The 17898-nt window shown below is 38.4% G+C and overlaps 1 protein-coding gene across 5 annotated transcripts in view; it reads left to right on the top strand.

Annotated features, from left to right (window-relative positions):
* Kitlg (KIT ligand) overlaps positions 1 to 17898 on the top strand; it is a 152870-nt gene that overhangs the window by 21360 nt on the left and 113612 nt on the right. For all 5 annotated transcript variants that reach the window (XR_001235502.1, XM_005374432.2, XM_013518152.1 and 2 more), the window contains exon 2: positions 10955 to 11068. Coding sequence is in view for 4 of the 5 variants with exons in the window: in XM_005374432.2 (XP_005374489.1) it covers positions 10955 to 11068 (114 nt within the window). In the remaining variant the exon portion in view is untranslated. The remainder of the gene's footprint in view (positions 1 to 10954; positions 11069 to 17898) is intronic.

Raw genomic sequence — 17898 nt, 5'->3', positions numbered from 1 at the left:
GAAGTGCTTGGAGTTCAAGGAATTTTACAGATTTTGAAGAATCATAGGTTTTTGATTTACACTTTCAAAAGCAAATCACGTATTTGGAATGGTGTAAGTTACAACTTATTTTTTCATAGGTGTTTTTGGATAGTTAAAACCTACAAATTCTTGCTCATGCCAGTGTTTCAATTTTAACAGCAACTAATTGGTTTAAGACAGTGATAGAGACCTTTTTTAGAGACAAGTGCCCAAACTGCAACCCAAAACTCACTTATTTATCCTAAAGCGCAATTAAGCTTGAATACTGAGGTTTTAGTTAGAAAAAACAATTCGTGTATTAACATCTTTTGTCTTAAAAGAAAAACAATACATGTGCCATAGGTTCACCACCACTGACCTAGGAGAACTATACCATCCAAAAAGAACTGGTGCCATGCAGCGCTAGAGGTGGGTATGTAGTTTTCAGAACTTTCATGAAGTTTTTTTGTTTGACTCTATTATCATAGTCTAATGAATGTGACGGGCCTGTTCATTTTATTTCTTTGTAAATTCACACTTTCAGCCGAAAGAGTCAGTCAGCAATGGAGTGTAATTCTCAGTTCAAACTTTAATTAGTGTCCAATCAGTTTTCTAGGTTAGTTTGTTATATATGAAATTGTATCCAAATTCTTAAGAATTTGATTTGAATTAGCCGTTAACTAGCTTCCTAAAGTAAATTATAATTTCCTAAAATAAATGATACTATGTAGGGGATTTTTCTCCCTCTCTTTGGTATAACTAATAAAGGGCTAAATTCATGAATAGCTAGTGACTTTTTTAAAACCATGGTTACTAATGAAATAATCTACAGTGCCACAAATATTTGTTCTGTCATAGTGAGTCCGTCCCAGGGATTTTTACACAGAGTCACATCCTGAGCTTACTTCGGTCTCATTAACCACAGATGGGTCATTCTCTCTTCCTAGGCCATGTAAGAAAAAAATGCTGTTTATCAATTCAACTCCACTTTTTGAGAAGTGCTTCTTTCCTTCTACCAAGAAGGGAGTGAGCTTTCTCCTCTTTCAGGTAGTACTCTTTCTCTGTCTTCTTCTGGTAAGCTGTCCTAGGATATCCCTGCAAGCCCCTCACGCTCCTTCACTCCTGTAGTCCATGCGCTGTCCTCGGATTGCAGTTCCTTGACTCCACGGGAACGCTCTTCAGCAGGGTCAGCTCCACTGGGTCCTCTCCAATAACTGTCAGGTTGACATTAGTGCTTGTTTTATTCACCAGACTCTCTCTTTAGTTCTTTTCCATTGGCCACAGACCCCCACAGTCACCTGACTTGTTCTTGTGTATTTATTTGCCTTCTCATTCTCCCATCTCCAGTGCCTCTAGTTCATGACAGAATGCCCTACTTATACGTGGTTTTCTATAAGGTTTTTGGTAATAACCACCAATCTCCAGTTGCCATTTCTACCTGCCTGGGTCAGTGAGTAGCACCACTTGTTAATTCAGGCACCCGGATTGTAACCTGAAATTCCTTTGTCTCTCCTTTGCCCATGCCCTTTCTGTCAGTCACAAGACCTTTCATTCTACTTCCATTTCCTCTTGAACTTGTCCATTTCTCTCCCTTCTGACTGCTGTTGCTGTAATTGAGGCTTCATTTTGCCAGCTCTGGATGGCATGAGTGACCTAGTTGGCCTTGTGCCCCTGGGCTTGTTCTCTACACCTACTAGTTCCAGTTTTCATTCTGATGCCTGGTACCTTTTTAAAGATGAAGTGGCTCTTGACACCCCACTGCTTAACATCTTTCAAGGGCTCCCCAGTTCCTTTAAGATAAAATAAAAATCAGTTATCAAGATTAAGAGGGTCTTTACATGCTTTCTAGCCTTATTTATTACTGCTTCTTTCTTGAATTGGCACTGTATGTGGGAAACTGTGAGATCACCTCATTCCTCATTTTTCTTTGGATAACTTCTTTCTCCCAGAATCTATCCTGATCGTCTCCTTCAAGATATGCAGACGTATTGGACACCTCACTTAATTGACAGCTCACTGTCTCCCCAGGATAGGCTTACCTCTACCTCCTCAGCATTCTTCCCATAGACTCCCACCCTGCTCTGTTCTCCAGTTCCGTAGTTTGAGTTTACCTCATCTACTTATCAGCTGCTCCATATGTTTATTGAGTAAGTGGTTTGGGGGATGATGTTATTAGGTGTCTGAAAGCACCTACTTTGTTTTTATGAGGATTGATCACTAATTTTTGGATTTCTTCCTTCACTCTAGCTCTGTGTAATTTTTTCTAGCTCTACACTGTCCTGTAACCTGATTTGCCTACATGACTTGTTTATTCCATCCTAATAAGGACTTAATGTTGTGGTTTTAGTTAGAAACTGATTCAGCTAGAGGGATCTATGCCTGCTACACATACTTTTAAAGAAAATTGAATACTTTATTAGATATAAGTTAAATCAGTTTTATTACCTCATGGGCTCCATATTTTACTTTCTATCATAGTTTAGGTCTTAGTTTTAATCCAACTCAGCAATTTACCAGTAGAGTGGCTATGAGGAAGTGACTTAATCTCTCTGAATGGCATTCTTCTCATCTGCAGAGGGGTAATAATATATACCTGGTTGATGGGGATGTTATAAGAAATAATATGTGCCCTCAAAAGATACTGAGTTATTTCTCCTTTAAGTAATTCTTACATACATATATAGCAAAGATTATCATGGGGTGATTTATTTCCCTCATAGGTTAAATACTTGTAATTTTTAAACTTCTGTATTACATCAAAGACAAATATTTGTCTGCCCTTTTATATGAAGCAATTCCTTTCTAGATAGTTCAGGTTTTTTAAAAGAACATTTACTCATCACATATTTTAGTGATCACTCGTATTTTAAAATATTTTTGTTTTAAATCTTCACAAAAGGGGGCTGGGGATTTAGCTCAGCGGCAAAAGTGCCTGCCTGGCAAGTGCAAGGTTGTGAGTTCGGTTCCCGGTACCGGAGAAAAACAAAAAAACAAAACAAAACAAAAAAATAAATAAATAAATAAATCTTCACAAAAGGATGGAAAATGGTAGAAGAGAATATTTTACAAGATTTCTGCACACCACTTTCAACTTAAAGCTGCTTTGAGTTTTCACTAGCTGTGTGGCTAACATCTGCTTTACTGATAGCAGTAAAGTGTCAAAAACAATCCAATCTGCTAAATGTTTCCTGTGCCCCTTTGAAATTACTGGACAGTAAATAGAGGAGAATATGAATCTGTGTGGGATAGTTAGGTATTTTCTTCATAATATTCAATGGTAAATTTTTAAACAATAAAGAAAAATCTAGAAAAAATGTCACCAAGAACTAAATGGTTATTGGCCAAATGAGAATCTTGTTGTTGTTGGTTTATTTCAAGAATATTTTTAAAGGATATGGTTCATAAGGCCTCAGAAGACCTGAACTCAAGACTAATGACTATACTTGTGTCTTGGTAACTTGCTTTGCTGGCTTTAGGTAACTAAGTCGGTTGGCTGTCTTCCAAAGCACATTTGGGCTGTAAGGGAACTGCCTGCCTCCATAGCTGGCATGCCAGATGAAAGAGAAGCTGAATATTGTTTTTGGCGGCAGCTGCTGTTTTGTTCTGGGCAGCTCTATTATACCATCTTGTAGGTCTATGCAGAAAGAAAATGAGCCACGCTCCACTATCTTTTTGACATTTTGAATTTGAAATGTGGACCCAGGTAGTGTGTATTTTAAAGTTACTTCTTGCAGAGAAGCAATTCAGAGAAAGTTTTCTTTTTCTTTCCTTTTCTTTCAAGTTTGGAATACTGGGATGTTTTGGTTTCTCAAATAAGTTATGTTTCCCTAATGCCCATGGGCTTTGTGCATGTTAATTTCTACTCTAGCAAAAAAAGTCCACAATGTGACTTGTGGTGTTATGCAACACGTTCAAATCAAGTAAATAGTTCACATTAGGAATATGTACTTTGCAGGTCCTGTTCCTGGCATGTGGCTTTTTACTGTAAAGAAAGTACCTGTTCAGGAGGGACTGAGTGAATGTTTCACTGGAGTCTGCTGAGGTTGGTTCCAAACAAAAGTGAGAATTAAAGAAAGCCCCTGGATATGAGGCCTCAAGCCTCTGCTTCCTAGAAGTCTTGCCTCTTTGAAGTGCTTTCCCAGGACCGTCTGCCACTGTTAAAACCTGCTCCCGGGAAAGGACCTGCTACCTGTCATTGTCAATGGAGCATGAGCGTTAGACACTTAGTTCTCTCTCCTGGGACCCTTTCTATTGCATGATTTAGTCTTAACAATGCACACAGATTTCTCATCAAGTCTTTTTTGCCCCATCATGCAAATAATTAAAAGCACCTTTTAGCAATGAAAGGATCATTATAGTTTTGTGTTTTGTGGGGAGTATGTGGGCGACACTTTTGATCTGTGCAAGAACTGCTGTCAGTGAGATTAGTTTAATGTGTCTGGAAGGAAAGGTTATCTTGAAATAAGAGGTTATCCACAATGAGCGTGACCTAGAGAGAATGGTTGTATGATGCTAAAACAAAGTAGCAAAGAAAAATGTCAAAACGCAGAGAATGTTTCAGGAAAAGAAAAAAACAGTGAGATGATTACCCAGCTTGAAAAGATACAATTTAGAGCAAAAGGGACATCGGCTTCAGGACAGTACGGGCATCGGGATGTGTGCATGCGTCTGTGTGTACACCCACGCTCTTAGACACCCGAGCACCCGTGCTGGAGTTTATAGATGTTGGAGAGAGAGGAAGAGAGAGAAAACAAAGATAACACTTTGTTGATACTTTGGCACACCTCAGTTAATTGGAGGTCTATTGTTTATTCAGTGGAACCTGTATCATTGAAAATGAAGAGATGAATTGACAAAAGGATCTGAATCCCAAACTGGTGTCAAAATACCCATGCAACTAAATGTCACACTTTCTTCCACAATGTATATGTTTTTCAAAGCAATATGTTACCCATGGTAAATATAATTTTGTTAATTTAAAAAATTAAACTCAAGGTCATGGGTGATTTCCTTCTGAAATCTATTCTCCGGCTCTTTTATTCCATCATTTCTAAAGTCCCTTTCTCCCTGGGTTCCTGGCCAGTTCGAAATCCATAAGCCACACAGCAAATAATTGCATTGCGCCTGTGGTTCAGATAACTTTTCATTTGACTCTTAGCGCTGGTTCATTAGATGGGTGAGGCAAACATTTTCTTACTTTCTCATTTTACGGGCTGATAAACGGATACTCAGTGGGGTGAACTGACTTGTTTGAGGTCACACAGTGAAGGGCTTGGAGCTTTCTGGATCCATGGTTTCCAAAATTGTGTGTGTGTGTGTGTGTGTGTTCTTCCCCTTGGTAACTTTTGTTGAAACAAAACCTTACTGAGTGGCATGAAAAGATAGAACAAGAAAACCCTGAGCTTGTTGGCTTAAAATAGAGGTTTGAGAACCAGAATTCTGGAAGGGTTAGCTTACTTTCCTCACCCAGCATAGACTGAACGTCACTACACTACACATATCGCTCATTCATTCACTCAGAAGGTATGTGCGTTGAGGTCTGTTTTGTTTTTCTGTTGCCGCTATAACAAATTATCACAGATTCAGTGGCTTAATACACATGCACTTATTATGGTTTTGGAAATCACAAGTGTGAAGTAGGATTACTGAACCACAGCCAAGGTGTCAGTGGGACTGCATTTCTTTCCAAAGTTCCTGCAGTTGAATCTGTTTTTCTTCAAGCTTCCAACTTCTGCTAGTCTCCAGCATCCTTTGACTCACAGCACCTTCCCTATTTTCAGTGGTGGCGGTGGCAAGCCAAGTCCTTTAGCTATCTTCATCTCTCTTCACTTCTTCTATCATTTCATCTCTCTCTGACCAGCCCAAGGGAAGATTCTTCATTGTTAAGGACCTGGTGAAAAGCTTGAGCCCCCAAAATTCAGGACAATCCTGCTATCTCTAGGTCCTTACTTTTATCACATCTACAAAGTTCATTTTTCCACAGAAGGAAATACAGCCACAAGTTCCAGGAGTAGGGTGGGGCCATCACACTTGCCTACTCGAAGCTCCATTAATGGGTGGGACATCTGTTATGGTTGCCATTAAGGAAGCCTGCAGCAGGCTCAAAATAGGCATCCTGGCTGTAAGAATATATTGCAGGTAATGGCTTGACAGTCAGAGGGAAACAGGAAAGCTAAGAAACAAAAACTAAAATAAAAATTTAAAAACAGTAATTTAACAAAGTACAGTAATTTGGAACAACTGTATGTAGTAGCAAGAATTCACTACAACATGCAAGTTGTCCCTTTACTTGGTGAACCTGAATCACCAGAGGTGATTCCCCACTGTTTAAGAGATCATGAAGAAGGTGGGGCATCTATTAGAAAGGTTGCCATACAGAATAATTAATACTGAAATTTTTCCATATACAACAGTAGGCTCTACATTTCTGACCTCTCCAAGAAGAATGATGAAGGAGGTTTTAGAACTGCTGTACAGAATTCTCAGTGCTTCTAACTTGATTGTGCCTCCATCCTAATGTTTAACTGTGCTAGAATGAATTGTTTAATTTTACAAGTGGGGCGTATTCCTTAATGGTAGCAAAGTATGTGCAAAATTCAATTACAATGTGAGTTTATTTATAATGGCTTTGAAAGTACTTCAAAAAAGATAGATTTTTTTTCAGGGATATTTGAGTATTATTGAATTAGCATAGACTTAATTTTAGCCTTGACCAACTAGAATCCTATAAAATGAGCTAAATCACATCTTTACAGACATTTATACTTCACTGAAATAAAAAGAAATGATTCCATCCAGGTGGAATCATTTTACAATTATATAGCAGTCTGTGTTAATGTATTTTAAGAAACTGTCAAAGGACACACACTAAAAAAAATGATCATCTGGAAAAGGTAAAATATTCAGCTGCACATGGAATATGGAACACACTTGTCTCCATATGCTTGGTATTTGAAAAATTATTAAACTTCTACAGATAATGCCATTAAAGTGCTCACAAATGATATAACAGATTTGTGTGAGTTCTGTGGGATAGTATGAGGTAAGTAAAAGGATAGTAATTATCACTAGGCAGACTTGAGATTATACTCCTGGTTTTACCAAATAGCTCTGTAATTCAATTTCTTCATCTTTAAAATTAGGATATATGAAATTTAAATTTTGTTTGTTATCAGTTGCTTGATATATTGTAAATATGCCAAAATTTTAGCTTCAATATTGTATTATTTAAAAGACACCAATAAAAAACTGTGTAGCATCTGCATTTCCCTTGCAATATTCTGCTATACAGTGATGATGAACTGTGTGTATGTCTGTTGAAAGCCAGACCCTCTGTGTTGAAAGCCCAATCTCACTCCTCCTTGTCCATTCAAGGTCATTGCTCCTGCAGCTTCTTGTCTTCTGAACTGTGCCACCAGTTACATATAGATATCCTGGCAGTTCTATCTTCTTACAAATAAAAATCTCCTTCCCCTCACTACCTTGTAAGCTACCACCCCACTTTGCTTTTTTTTTTTCCCAGTACTGGGGATCGAACTCACGACCTTGCGCTTGCTGGACAGGCACTGTGCTGCTGAGCTAAATCTCCAGCCCCCACTTTGCTTTTATTTGTGAGTTGATTTGCATGCTCTCCTTTGAAGTAAGTCCCTTCAAAACAGTTGCCTATGTTCACTGTTTCTGGCTGCTTTCTACCTTGTACTTTCCTAAATTCATTTCAGACTAGCTTTTCTCCATATTGCTTTGATGGAAATGATCCTGAAATGTGTTGGGACATTGGCACTAGTTTTACTCTCTCTTTCTCTCTCTCTCTCTCTCTCTCTCTCTCTCTCTCTTCTTTCTGTGCAATACTTGTCCCACAGATTTCTGCATGGATGCCTTCATAGCTCTACACAGTCTTTGGTAAAATATGATTTTTTAATGAAGAACCCACCAGTCACCTTATTAAACATTTGAAGCTGTTTTGACACATACTGCAGTCTCAAGAATGAAGGGGGTAAAAGCCTGTTCCCTGGCCTTTTCTTTAGATTCAGGGATATGTGGGCATTTGATCTCACATATAACCCTCCTTGCAACAAAAACTCAAGAAATGTCTACAAACATACTTAATGCAAGAGTATCCTGCTGAAATTGCTAGGGAGAAGAGCAGGTACATATATGTGCTTTATTGTTGGCTGAGGCGAGTGCTCAGAAAAATGAATGGAATCTCATTAAATGTCTAAAAAGGACTGCTTCGCTGGGAAGATGGAAGCTGAGGGAGTGGGTCTGCATACTCAACCCAGTGTCATCTGTCATTGGCGCATATGTTCCAGATGTGCAGTGATTTGCGGACATTAGAGTAGCCAGGAAATCATGAGACATCTGTCTTCTGGTGCTGTACCTCCTCTTTTGTGGCCTGTCCTGAATCATTGCTTAAACCTCAGTACAGGCATACCTTGGAGATAGTGCATGTTCATTTCCAGACCACCACAATAAAACAAATATGGCCATAAAGTGAGTCACACAAACATTTTGTTTTCTAGTGCATATAAAAGTTGTTGACACCCTACTTTCCTCTCTCAAGTGTCCAATAGCATCTTGTCTAAGAAGCAGTGTACATACTTAATTAAAAATACGTTATGACTAAAAAATGCCAGTGATCCTCTGAGCTATTAAAAATGGCACCAATAGTCTTGGTCAACATAGACAGAGCTTCAGTTTGTAAAAACTGCAGTGTCTGTGAAGTGCAATAAAGCAGAGCACAGTAAAGGAGGTGTGCTGCTTCATGTTGGGTGACGTTTTTGGTGTCTTGTGGGGGTGACTGTCAGTGTGACCCTTAGATCACTGCTGCTGATACACCAGAGTAGTCATTGTCGTTGCAACCCCCTTTACCTGGCTCTGATTTTTCTTTGGACATGTTGTATACGCCAGTCGCATGGGTATCTTCTGTCAATAAGAGGACAGCTTTAAGCCAGAGACTTTTACTTTTTGTTCATTATATAACCCTGGCAATTAGGACAGTGCCTGGCATATGTTACTGCTCGATACATATTTGGTAAATGAATGAATGAACAATTGTTTAAAAATATTCATCCAGTGCTGGCCATAAGTAACACTTTCTGCCTTCATATTTCCTAGCTCCTAGAATATGGATTTTATTCTTAGAGAGATTGGCCATTTTGAACTTCCTAAAGGAGGCTTCTCGAATCATATCAGGAAAGAGGGCCTTGGAGGAATATATTTAAAGGGAGTTACATCTTAGCAACATAAAAGAACGCTTAGGATTTCATAAATATTTACAGATGTGACAACTGTGTAATAGGCAAAATTTTATGTTCTGATTTCTGAAAATGAGAAATTCCCCAAACAAATCATTCATACATATTGGTCTTCATGGTGATCTAAGGGGAATGGTGATATGAACAATCTGACCCCATAGTGGTCTGAGTACCCTTAAATAAAATTAAGCACGATTCCTGCTAAAAAGAGACTATATTGGTAAAGGTACAAAAAGTTTAGTTTTGTTTACAAGTTACCATATCTACGTAGGTAGCACTGCTAGAAATTTCAGCAAGTGATAATTATCCATTTGATCCAGTGTAATAGCTAATTAGTTAATGTGCAGATACTAATTGAAAATAATAATTTAGTTCCTTTTATCATATGGCTAGCTATGTCATATTTCTAGCCACGTGCATCTGGGCTTTTGTGCAATTTTAAAATGCTGTAGATCATTAAAACAATCTCATATATTTTAAAATATCTTCACATCTCCATGCCTTTGTTTATGCTGTTTATCTTTCCTTGTGTGGTTGTCTTTTATCAACACTTGCAGACTCCCAAATCCAGCCAGAGACCCATTTTCTCTCTGGCTATTCATGGTGCTACTTTCCTGCCATAAGCTCTCCCCTTAGGATTAATTGATTAATTGCTTTCTTCTCCGTGCTCCCAAAACATTTATCACAGGGTGTGGGTATTATTTATTCACCTGCCTCTGAGTTTCAAGGGCATCTTTATCATCTTAGATTCCCTAGTGACCAGTACAGTCCCTGTCTCGTGATCCATGTTCAATAATAAGTGGTTATTGAATTAGAGCATTTAAAGACTTTTCTGCTTGGCCACTGATTCATCCAGCAAGTTTGTTATATTGTTTCTTCTTTTAATGTGCAAGGGACTATGTTATGTGTTATAAGGAAAGCTGAAAAAAAAGAAATCACATGCCCAAGTTTATGAAACTCCACAGTATAGTACAATAAGAGAAAATAAATTGTGCGTAAAATAACTGTAATACATGGTAGAATGTATTGTTTTCGCATAGGTGTGTGTGTGTGTGTGTGTGCGTGTGTGTGTGTGTGTGTGATTACTTTCTGCTATGGTTTAAAAATATCTTCCTACTAGCTAAGGAAATATATTTCCTCATTAAATGGGTAAAAAACATTCCACACAGTTTTTTTGTTGTCTCAGAAATTAGGTTAAATTCTGTGTTAGATCTAAAAATACATATCCCTCTCTTTATCTTGGTGAGCTGTTGTAGATGCCTGGATTAAAGCACTGTTTAGAGTTTATGCTGCTACTTGCCAAATAGTCTACATTTAAAATAGTAAAAGAAAGTTTCTTTTGGTGCCTTAAGGTATAAATTGTATGCATTCCCTAGTTTTTAGAAGTCACCCTAAGTGATAAATCCTTCACATGTTGCTACAAGCTTATTCTTAATTGCCTTAAGAAATTAGGTGTAGAAAGCGTTTGACAAAAGTTAACAATAATGTCATTGAAAGAATAATTCCAACAAACTTTAACTGGGACTTATTTTTAATTTGATGGGACCAGTTTGCATGCTTAATATTTATCTGTACTTAACACCTTTGTTTTTTAATATGGTAGATTGGCCTTTTCCACATGAGGGCATACATTGTTAATAGTTTGCATGATTACAGATTTTAACTGATGAGCACCAAGAAATTTTTCTGTTTTTGTTTAGACTTGGATTATCACTTGCATTTATCTTCAATTGCTCCTATTTAATCCTCTCGTCAAAACTAAAGAGATCTGCGGGAATCCTGTGACTGATAATGTAAAAGACGTCACAAAATTGGTAAGTAAAGAACACCTTTCAGTAGCTATGACTCTTGTGCTTGTTGATGAAAGATTTAGGATTTCCTTGTCCCAGATTCATATTTTCCTAAGATGAGGAAAGGGATCGCTGAGTGACACTGAAGAATCTCTAAGGGTTCGGTAGGGAGATATTTAAGCTCTGGGAAGATTTATTGGTCAAATTGGCCCATTGCACTCCGTGGCAATGACTGTTCTTTTGCTGGTCTTGCCCACTCAGTCACGGGCAGTGAAAGAGATCACTGGGTGCTGATGCACTGGTGCTCACTCGCTCCCCATTATCATGTGAGTGGTTCCTCAGAGTGTCTGTGTCCCCTTCACACGCCTCCTTGCTCTTCTCCACCAAGCTTAACGACAGGACCCCTCTCTCTATCAGTGCAAAGACTCTGGCGTGTGATGGATAGGTATTTGCTTGCTCCATCAGTGTAGTTGGAGGAGCAACTTATTACCCAAGTATGGGACAGACTCACCGCCTCAGCCTCCTTCTCTCATCAAAGGGCACATAAATTGCTGTTCTTGCTCACTGCCAGCTTCCTGCCTGCTTCCCCGGATGCTTCTTTTAAGACTCAAACCAGAGAGAAAGAGAGCATAAGATACCAAGGACGCATTCTCCAACTCTCATAGTGGAGAGGAGATTTTTCCTATATATTTGAGCTACTAGATGTGATTTCAAGACAAACCATGTGTGAGAAGCATTGCTGTAAGTTCTTGGCTCAAAATAACCCTTGAAGTGGCCCTTTGTCATTTGAATATTGACTAGAAAACACTAGAGATGCAGAAAGAAAGAAGCAGTGAGGGTTGTACAGAGAAAAGAAAGAAAAGTGTCGTTGAGATGTTAGGGTACGAGTAGCAGGGCTCTGTTTTTCTTCCCCACCTTTAATATATATACTTGGGTTACACATTTTATTAAAGGTTTACAGCAGAATTTTGAAACGAAGCTTTGCTCTTGCAGTTGAAGTATGGCTGTCTTTGCCTCAGTGTAGAATTAAAAAAAGATGCACCCCAAAACCCCCCCAACAAATTTGTGCAGATTTTTTGAGGTCCTCAGACAGTCCATGTTTAAAACCCTTATTTGCCTAGTGAGACTGCCTAGTGAGACTAGCCCTGCAAAAATTAATTATTAATTCTTTGATGCAGCAGCTAACTGTATTTGCATATTTTACTTGAAGGACTGGTAAGCAAATCATTACAATTTTTTGCCTACTGCACACCCATCTTAGGTGTTGAGTTTGGGGGCGGAGATAAGGAGGAAATATTTTTTGCAAACATAGATCATGGGCCTTTCCTTCTTTTCTTGTTAGTTTATGACCCAAGGAAGAATGTATGTTTACATTCTAAATTTTGGCTTTGTGAATAGAAAAGTTCACTGAATGTTTGTTGAAGGAAAATAGCAGTGATGGACTCTGCTTTGACCATTACAGTCACTCGTGGTGCCCAATAAAAGTCACAGATACTTCGGTCTTGCTCCAAGAAACTGATTCAGAACATGTGAGAAAAGCTCTACGTGTTTCATGACTTTCTGAAAGAAAGAACCATCGCTGTAGCTGGTCTGTTCTGTTGAAATTTAGAGACCAAAATGTATCCTGACCCTAATTAAATCTCAATTCATATTATGGACTCGCTTTGTCTGTATTGTATACCTTTGTAAGGATGTCCGGTTAATGAAAAGCTCTGTGTGGTTAAAGTAGGTCCCTGGGAAGTTACACCTCTCATGGAAGTATTTCTGTAAGAGTGGGGTCCGAGGACGAGCTGGGGGAACTTGCAGTGACCCTAGAGAGCACATTTCAAATAGATGGCAGTGAAGTGCCCCTGGCAGATGATTATATATCTGACCACAGACTGAGCATATCTGAGATGCACATGCCATTTTAGAAAAATTCTTGCGAGGCTGAGGCAGAAGGATTGAGAGTCTGAGGTTAGCCTGGACTCCCCAGCAAATCCCAAGAGGGAAAAAAGAGAGGAAGAATGAAACATAACTTGTCAGCATCATTATTTTTGAAGTGTTTAAAGAATATGACTTAATAAGTGCCATTTCCTGTGAAATGTCAAAATTTTTAAGTGGCATATGTATGTACTGTAAGCACATTGCAAGACTTTCTATTCTTGTCTTTACCCATCTGCTTATTACCAGCCATTCACCTATCAGTTGATACAATAAGAAATGGCAAGATCCTTTAATAAGACACGGAAGAAAGGAAACATCCAGAGATGGATATTTATTCATATGGACAATAAAATACAGTCTCTCACTCTTAAGGGCAAATGTCAAATCACTAAACTGGGGGAAAAAAATGTTTTGCTCCTTCCAGCAACTGACTCTGGGGAAAAATATTAATTTCCAGAGTTGCTGTAGTGAAATTATTGTGTTTTCAGATAAGACACTTGAAAGCAAATAGGACTCAGAAGAAGATCACTTGTAATTGAGTGAAGATCTACACAACTGAAATCTGTGTTTTGTAGAAGAGGAAATAGAAAAATATAAAGCAACCCCTGAGCTCAGGGCATTAATAATCTAGTTTGGGAGATAAGTTTTCTAAGCAAAAACATACATGCATGTCACTGATATCCCCCTAACAACAGGACTAAATACCGTCAAAAAGATTTCATAGTATCACATAGGCCCTAATCAGTGCCCATACATACATGGGTTAAAAAGTGGATTTTGGCTTTCTGCTCCTACTTACCAATTTTGTAGTATAGGTTACATAAAAGAAAGTGTGTGTGTTTATTTTATATATATATATAATTTTTGCCAGTTATTATCACATAATCTTTTTTTGCCTCAGTTTCTTCAATAGTTATTATAGACAGATTAATCATACTTAATCTTATAGAGAATTGAACAAGTTCATAGAACAGAGCCTGGAACACCATAAGTGCCTTTTAAATCTTAACTGTTTATAGTGATGGTGGTAATGATTGTGTTAAGATACTGGATTTGGAAGGAAATTTAGAGGAAATCAAAACAAAGTATGTTATAAATAAATAAGAGAAAAACCCAGGCGTGCTCAAACCCAGCCGCTGGTCCCATTAGCAGTGTGATCCCGTTTACCAGTGCTGTGCTTTCAAGAAGAGTGATTTTCAAGCCAGCTCCCTAAGCCCACTACCACCTTCATCTTGTGTTTAGATACTGGAGTTTCCAAATGAAACTTGGCTTGCAGAAAGATCCGTGCTTATGAAAGAATGCTTGAAGCTAGAGTTGGTAGGATATCACTGAGACCTCAGGTTACATATTAAAAGTACAGCTGTAAGATTATTCACTATAGAACTACTGAATCTCAAAGTTGTGAAATATGACTAAGAACCTTAATGTTTTTCAATGGCATCCCACAAAATAATAATTTGCATACAAGTTCCAAGACAGGTTAAGCCATAATACTTACAAGGTAGTTGGTTGGGTTTTTTTTGTTTGTTTGAAAGGAAGCTAAGTGTCTCTATTCTAACCCATTACTATTGCTAATGCAAACAACATACATGGTAGCTGAGTTTTATGGATATACAGAAGCATAGAATTTTTCTAGCGAATGATGGGGCCAGGCACTTTGATGGAAGTGGGAATACCTTGCTGTTTGAGTGCCAGCGGTATTATGATTTCCTGGCTGGGTCACCTGGGACGAATTACTGAGCCTTTCTGGGATTCAACTTCCTGATTTTTAAAAGGAGAAACATGGGCATGATCAACAATTCTTAACCCAGGACTCACCAAGTCCCGATGCTTGCACATGTAACTCTGAGGTTTGCCTTGATACCCTTGATGTGCTTCTGGGGAGAAATATATAGCTTTCATCATTTTTAAGAGAGGTCTGTGACCCAGAAGAAGGTAAATACTAGAGAATTTGGGAAGTACTTCTCAGCTGTGAATTATTCTGGTCCATAGTAGTATTTGTTCAGGTTGCACCTCTTGAATTAATTTAATAATGCCTTGACAGAAGGTTGTGCAGAATAAGAGGCATTTGCTCATCAGGCATGCCCTTGGTGCATTTTATTTGACAGGAAGAAACTGAGCTTGCAAGGTGGCTTTCTTTTCTCTTTTCCTTGTGCTCACAGTAATTTCATCAGTTTAGATCATCCCTCTGCATTCTCTACGAGTTCTGCCCTTGAATTAGGTAGCAAATTGCACTGTGCCCGCAAACCTTAACTTTGTTTGCTTGGGGTGATTCTCATGTGGCAGAAACACATGATTTATGGCTTTACATTATTGTTTTTAATTTCTTCTTGGACACTTTGTACTCCCCTTACTGTCCCCATGGTTTTTATTTGAAATCCTCTGGCATGTTTACTTAGCATAATAGTTCATTTATTTACAGAACATTTTGCTTTGTTTCTAAAAAATGTTGCAAGACTTGTTTTAAATGGCAAACACAGACCTACCTAAGGAAAGAGTCAAGTGTCTGGTAAGAGAAAGAATCAAATTTTAAAAGCTTGTATCTATGGGTAGGTTACAGCTTTTAATATTTGCCAATGTCCATGTAAAAGAGGAGTTTCTTCCTTTTGTTCTCCCAAGTCTGCATCTGTAAAGACAACTTTGTATACTTGGAGGAATTTAACGTGACTTTCTTGCAATTTAAGAAATAATTTTATCTGTTTAGTAATGATTTATTCTTTTCAAAATGCTTTCGAAGGTAGATTGTCCCCCGCCATCCCTTGAAATTACACTTTTCAAGGTCAGTCCACAAAGCAGTAGGATAGAATTGAAACAAAAGAGCTCATGGTTGTCCTGGTCTTGTGGTAGGCACTTATTTGAAGTTGGTTGCATTACTGTACAGCCTTTAGAGATTAACATAGGAGAAGTGGTAGATATAGTTTAGATAACAAATTTTCACACTTTGAACAGCTTTCACTAATTCTTACTTTTATTCTTCACCAAATAGTATGTATTTCAAATTGCATTACCTTTGCGTTAAAGTGGAGGATTGAAGTCTCTGAATCTCTTCTAGATGAATTCTAAACGTATCTTCAAATTACCTATGCTACCTTCTCTTTAAAAGCTGAGAGCTCTTAGATAATCTTGTTTGACCACTAGCAAGTAATAATTTGATAGATGAATAATTTTTAAAGTTCATCATTATTAGTTTGCAATATTAAGGTTTTAGTTCCAGCCCCTATTCTCAGAAGAAATTTCTTTATTTAAAGCTAAATTTAGGCTATTTAGTATTTAAACAAAGGACAGAAGTATATTGAAAATAATATTTATTAAAAACCATCAGGGTCATTTGTTATATTACTAAACATATCAATCTTAGTATGTAAAATTCTTCTTCCTTACATCATGTCATACTTACTTTGCTTGTTGCCGAGACAAAATATCTGAAACCCAAAGTTAAAGGAAGAAAGGGTTATTTAGCTCATAATTTGTTGGTGTTTCACCTCATAGTTGGCTGGCTCCAAGGCAGGTGGCACTGCAGCATGGCAGAGGGGCATCACAGAGGAGAAACAGTTCATAGTGGGCAGAGGGCAGCAAAGCAGAAGCCAGCAAGCAGCAAGTGAGGACAGCAGCCCTCTTTCTGGGCTTTATCCAGGCTACTCACCTTTAGGGCGGGTAGCACTCACACCTGGGGTGGGGAACCCTTTATCTTGGCATCACACCATGAGTGAATCCTAGCATCACATCCTGAGTCTCAGCATCCCACACTCTAGATCCAGCCACCTCTGAAAAGCCCCACCTATGATTGCATAAGCCTTTAGTAGACGCCTAGATATAAGCCATCGCAAACTGCTATATTATGTCTCCTTCTCTATGGTTTTTGAAGCAATAGCTGTGGTATGATTATCCAGGTATCAGGCAAAGCACATTGATGGATTATCTCCTTTAAACTTCACAACCCTGTGAGATAATTATTTTTACCTCTAGTTTATTGATTGGGAAGCTGTGATCTAGGGATTAGTCACCTGACTGTTAGCACCTGGAAAATAGAAATCTGTGTAGAGATTTGAACCTGTAACTCCCTATCTTTGGAGCACAAGAACCCAATTCATACATTATAATGCCTTCCCAAGAGCAAGAAATGAAAGTTTCAGTTGAAATTCATGAATTTGGTTCAGTCCTGGGTAGGTAGTCTTTTTATTATGTTACTGTGATTAGAAAGCTATCACATGGTAGAAGTTCAGTTAGTGCTACTTGATTAGAATCATCATCATTTGTATACTACATAGGTCTTAGTTCATTTTTGTTGCTAGTAACATAGAACCAAGTTTGAACCCATCCTGGGGAATTTATCAATTTAGTAAGACCCTGTATCAAAAATAAAAGAGGAGGGGCATGTGAAGAACCTGGCTTCAATCCCCAATACCACCAAAAAATAAATAAAACTAGGTTTAGGTTGGCTCACGGTTCAGGTTCAAGGTCAAAGAAGACCACATGTGATGGGGCCTGTGGTGGAGTCCTGGGTCCACACAGTATAGTGTGTCACAAGGCATGAGCCAGGGAATGTGGAGAGACCTAGCCAAACTGGCTTTTACGGCATACCCACTTTTGGGATGGTCTATTAATCCAGCACTTTTGTGAATAGATTAATCTGCTCCTAGGGACAGAGCCCTAATGAATCTTTTTATTTTAATTATTTATTGTAGGCAGGGTTTGCTGTCTAGTCCAAGCCTTGAACTCACTATGTAGCCCAGCCTCACCTTGATCCTCCTGCCTCAGTATCCCCAGTGCTGAGATGTACCACCAAATCTGACTTCTAGTTACTCTTAAAAGTCCGACCTGGTCCCATGTGTTAGTATATTATAAAGGGGGTTAAATTTGAAAGCAGTTTTTGAGGGGGCAGACCATATTTAATCCATAGCACTATAAAATACTCCAGGAGAAATTTT

Source organism: Chinchilla lanigera, unplaced genomic scaffold (genome assembly GCF_000276665.1).
Source record: "Chinchilla lanigera isolate Chin_1 unplaced genomic scaffold, ChiLan1.0 scaffold00004, whole genome shotgun sequence".
Taxonomy (NCBI): domain Eukaryota; kingdom Metazoa; phylum Chordata; class Mammalia; order Rodentia; family Chinchillidae; genus Chinchilla; species Chinchilla lanigera.
This window is presented reverse-complemented; position numbering and strand designations above follow the sequence as displayed.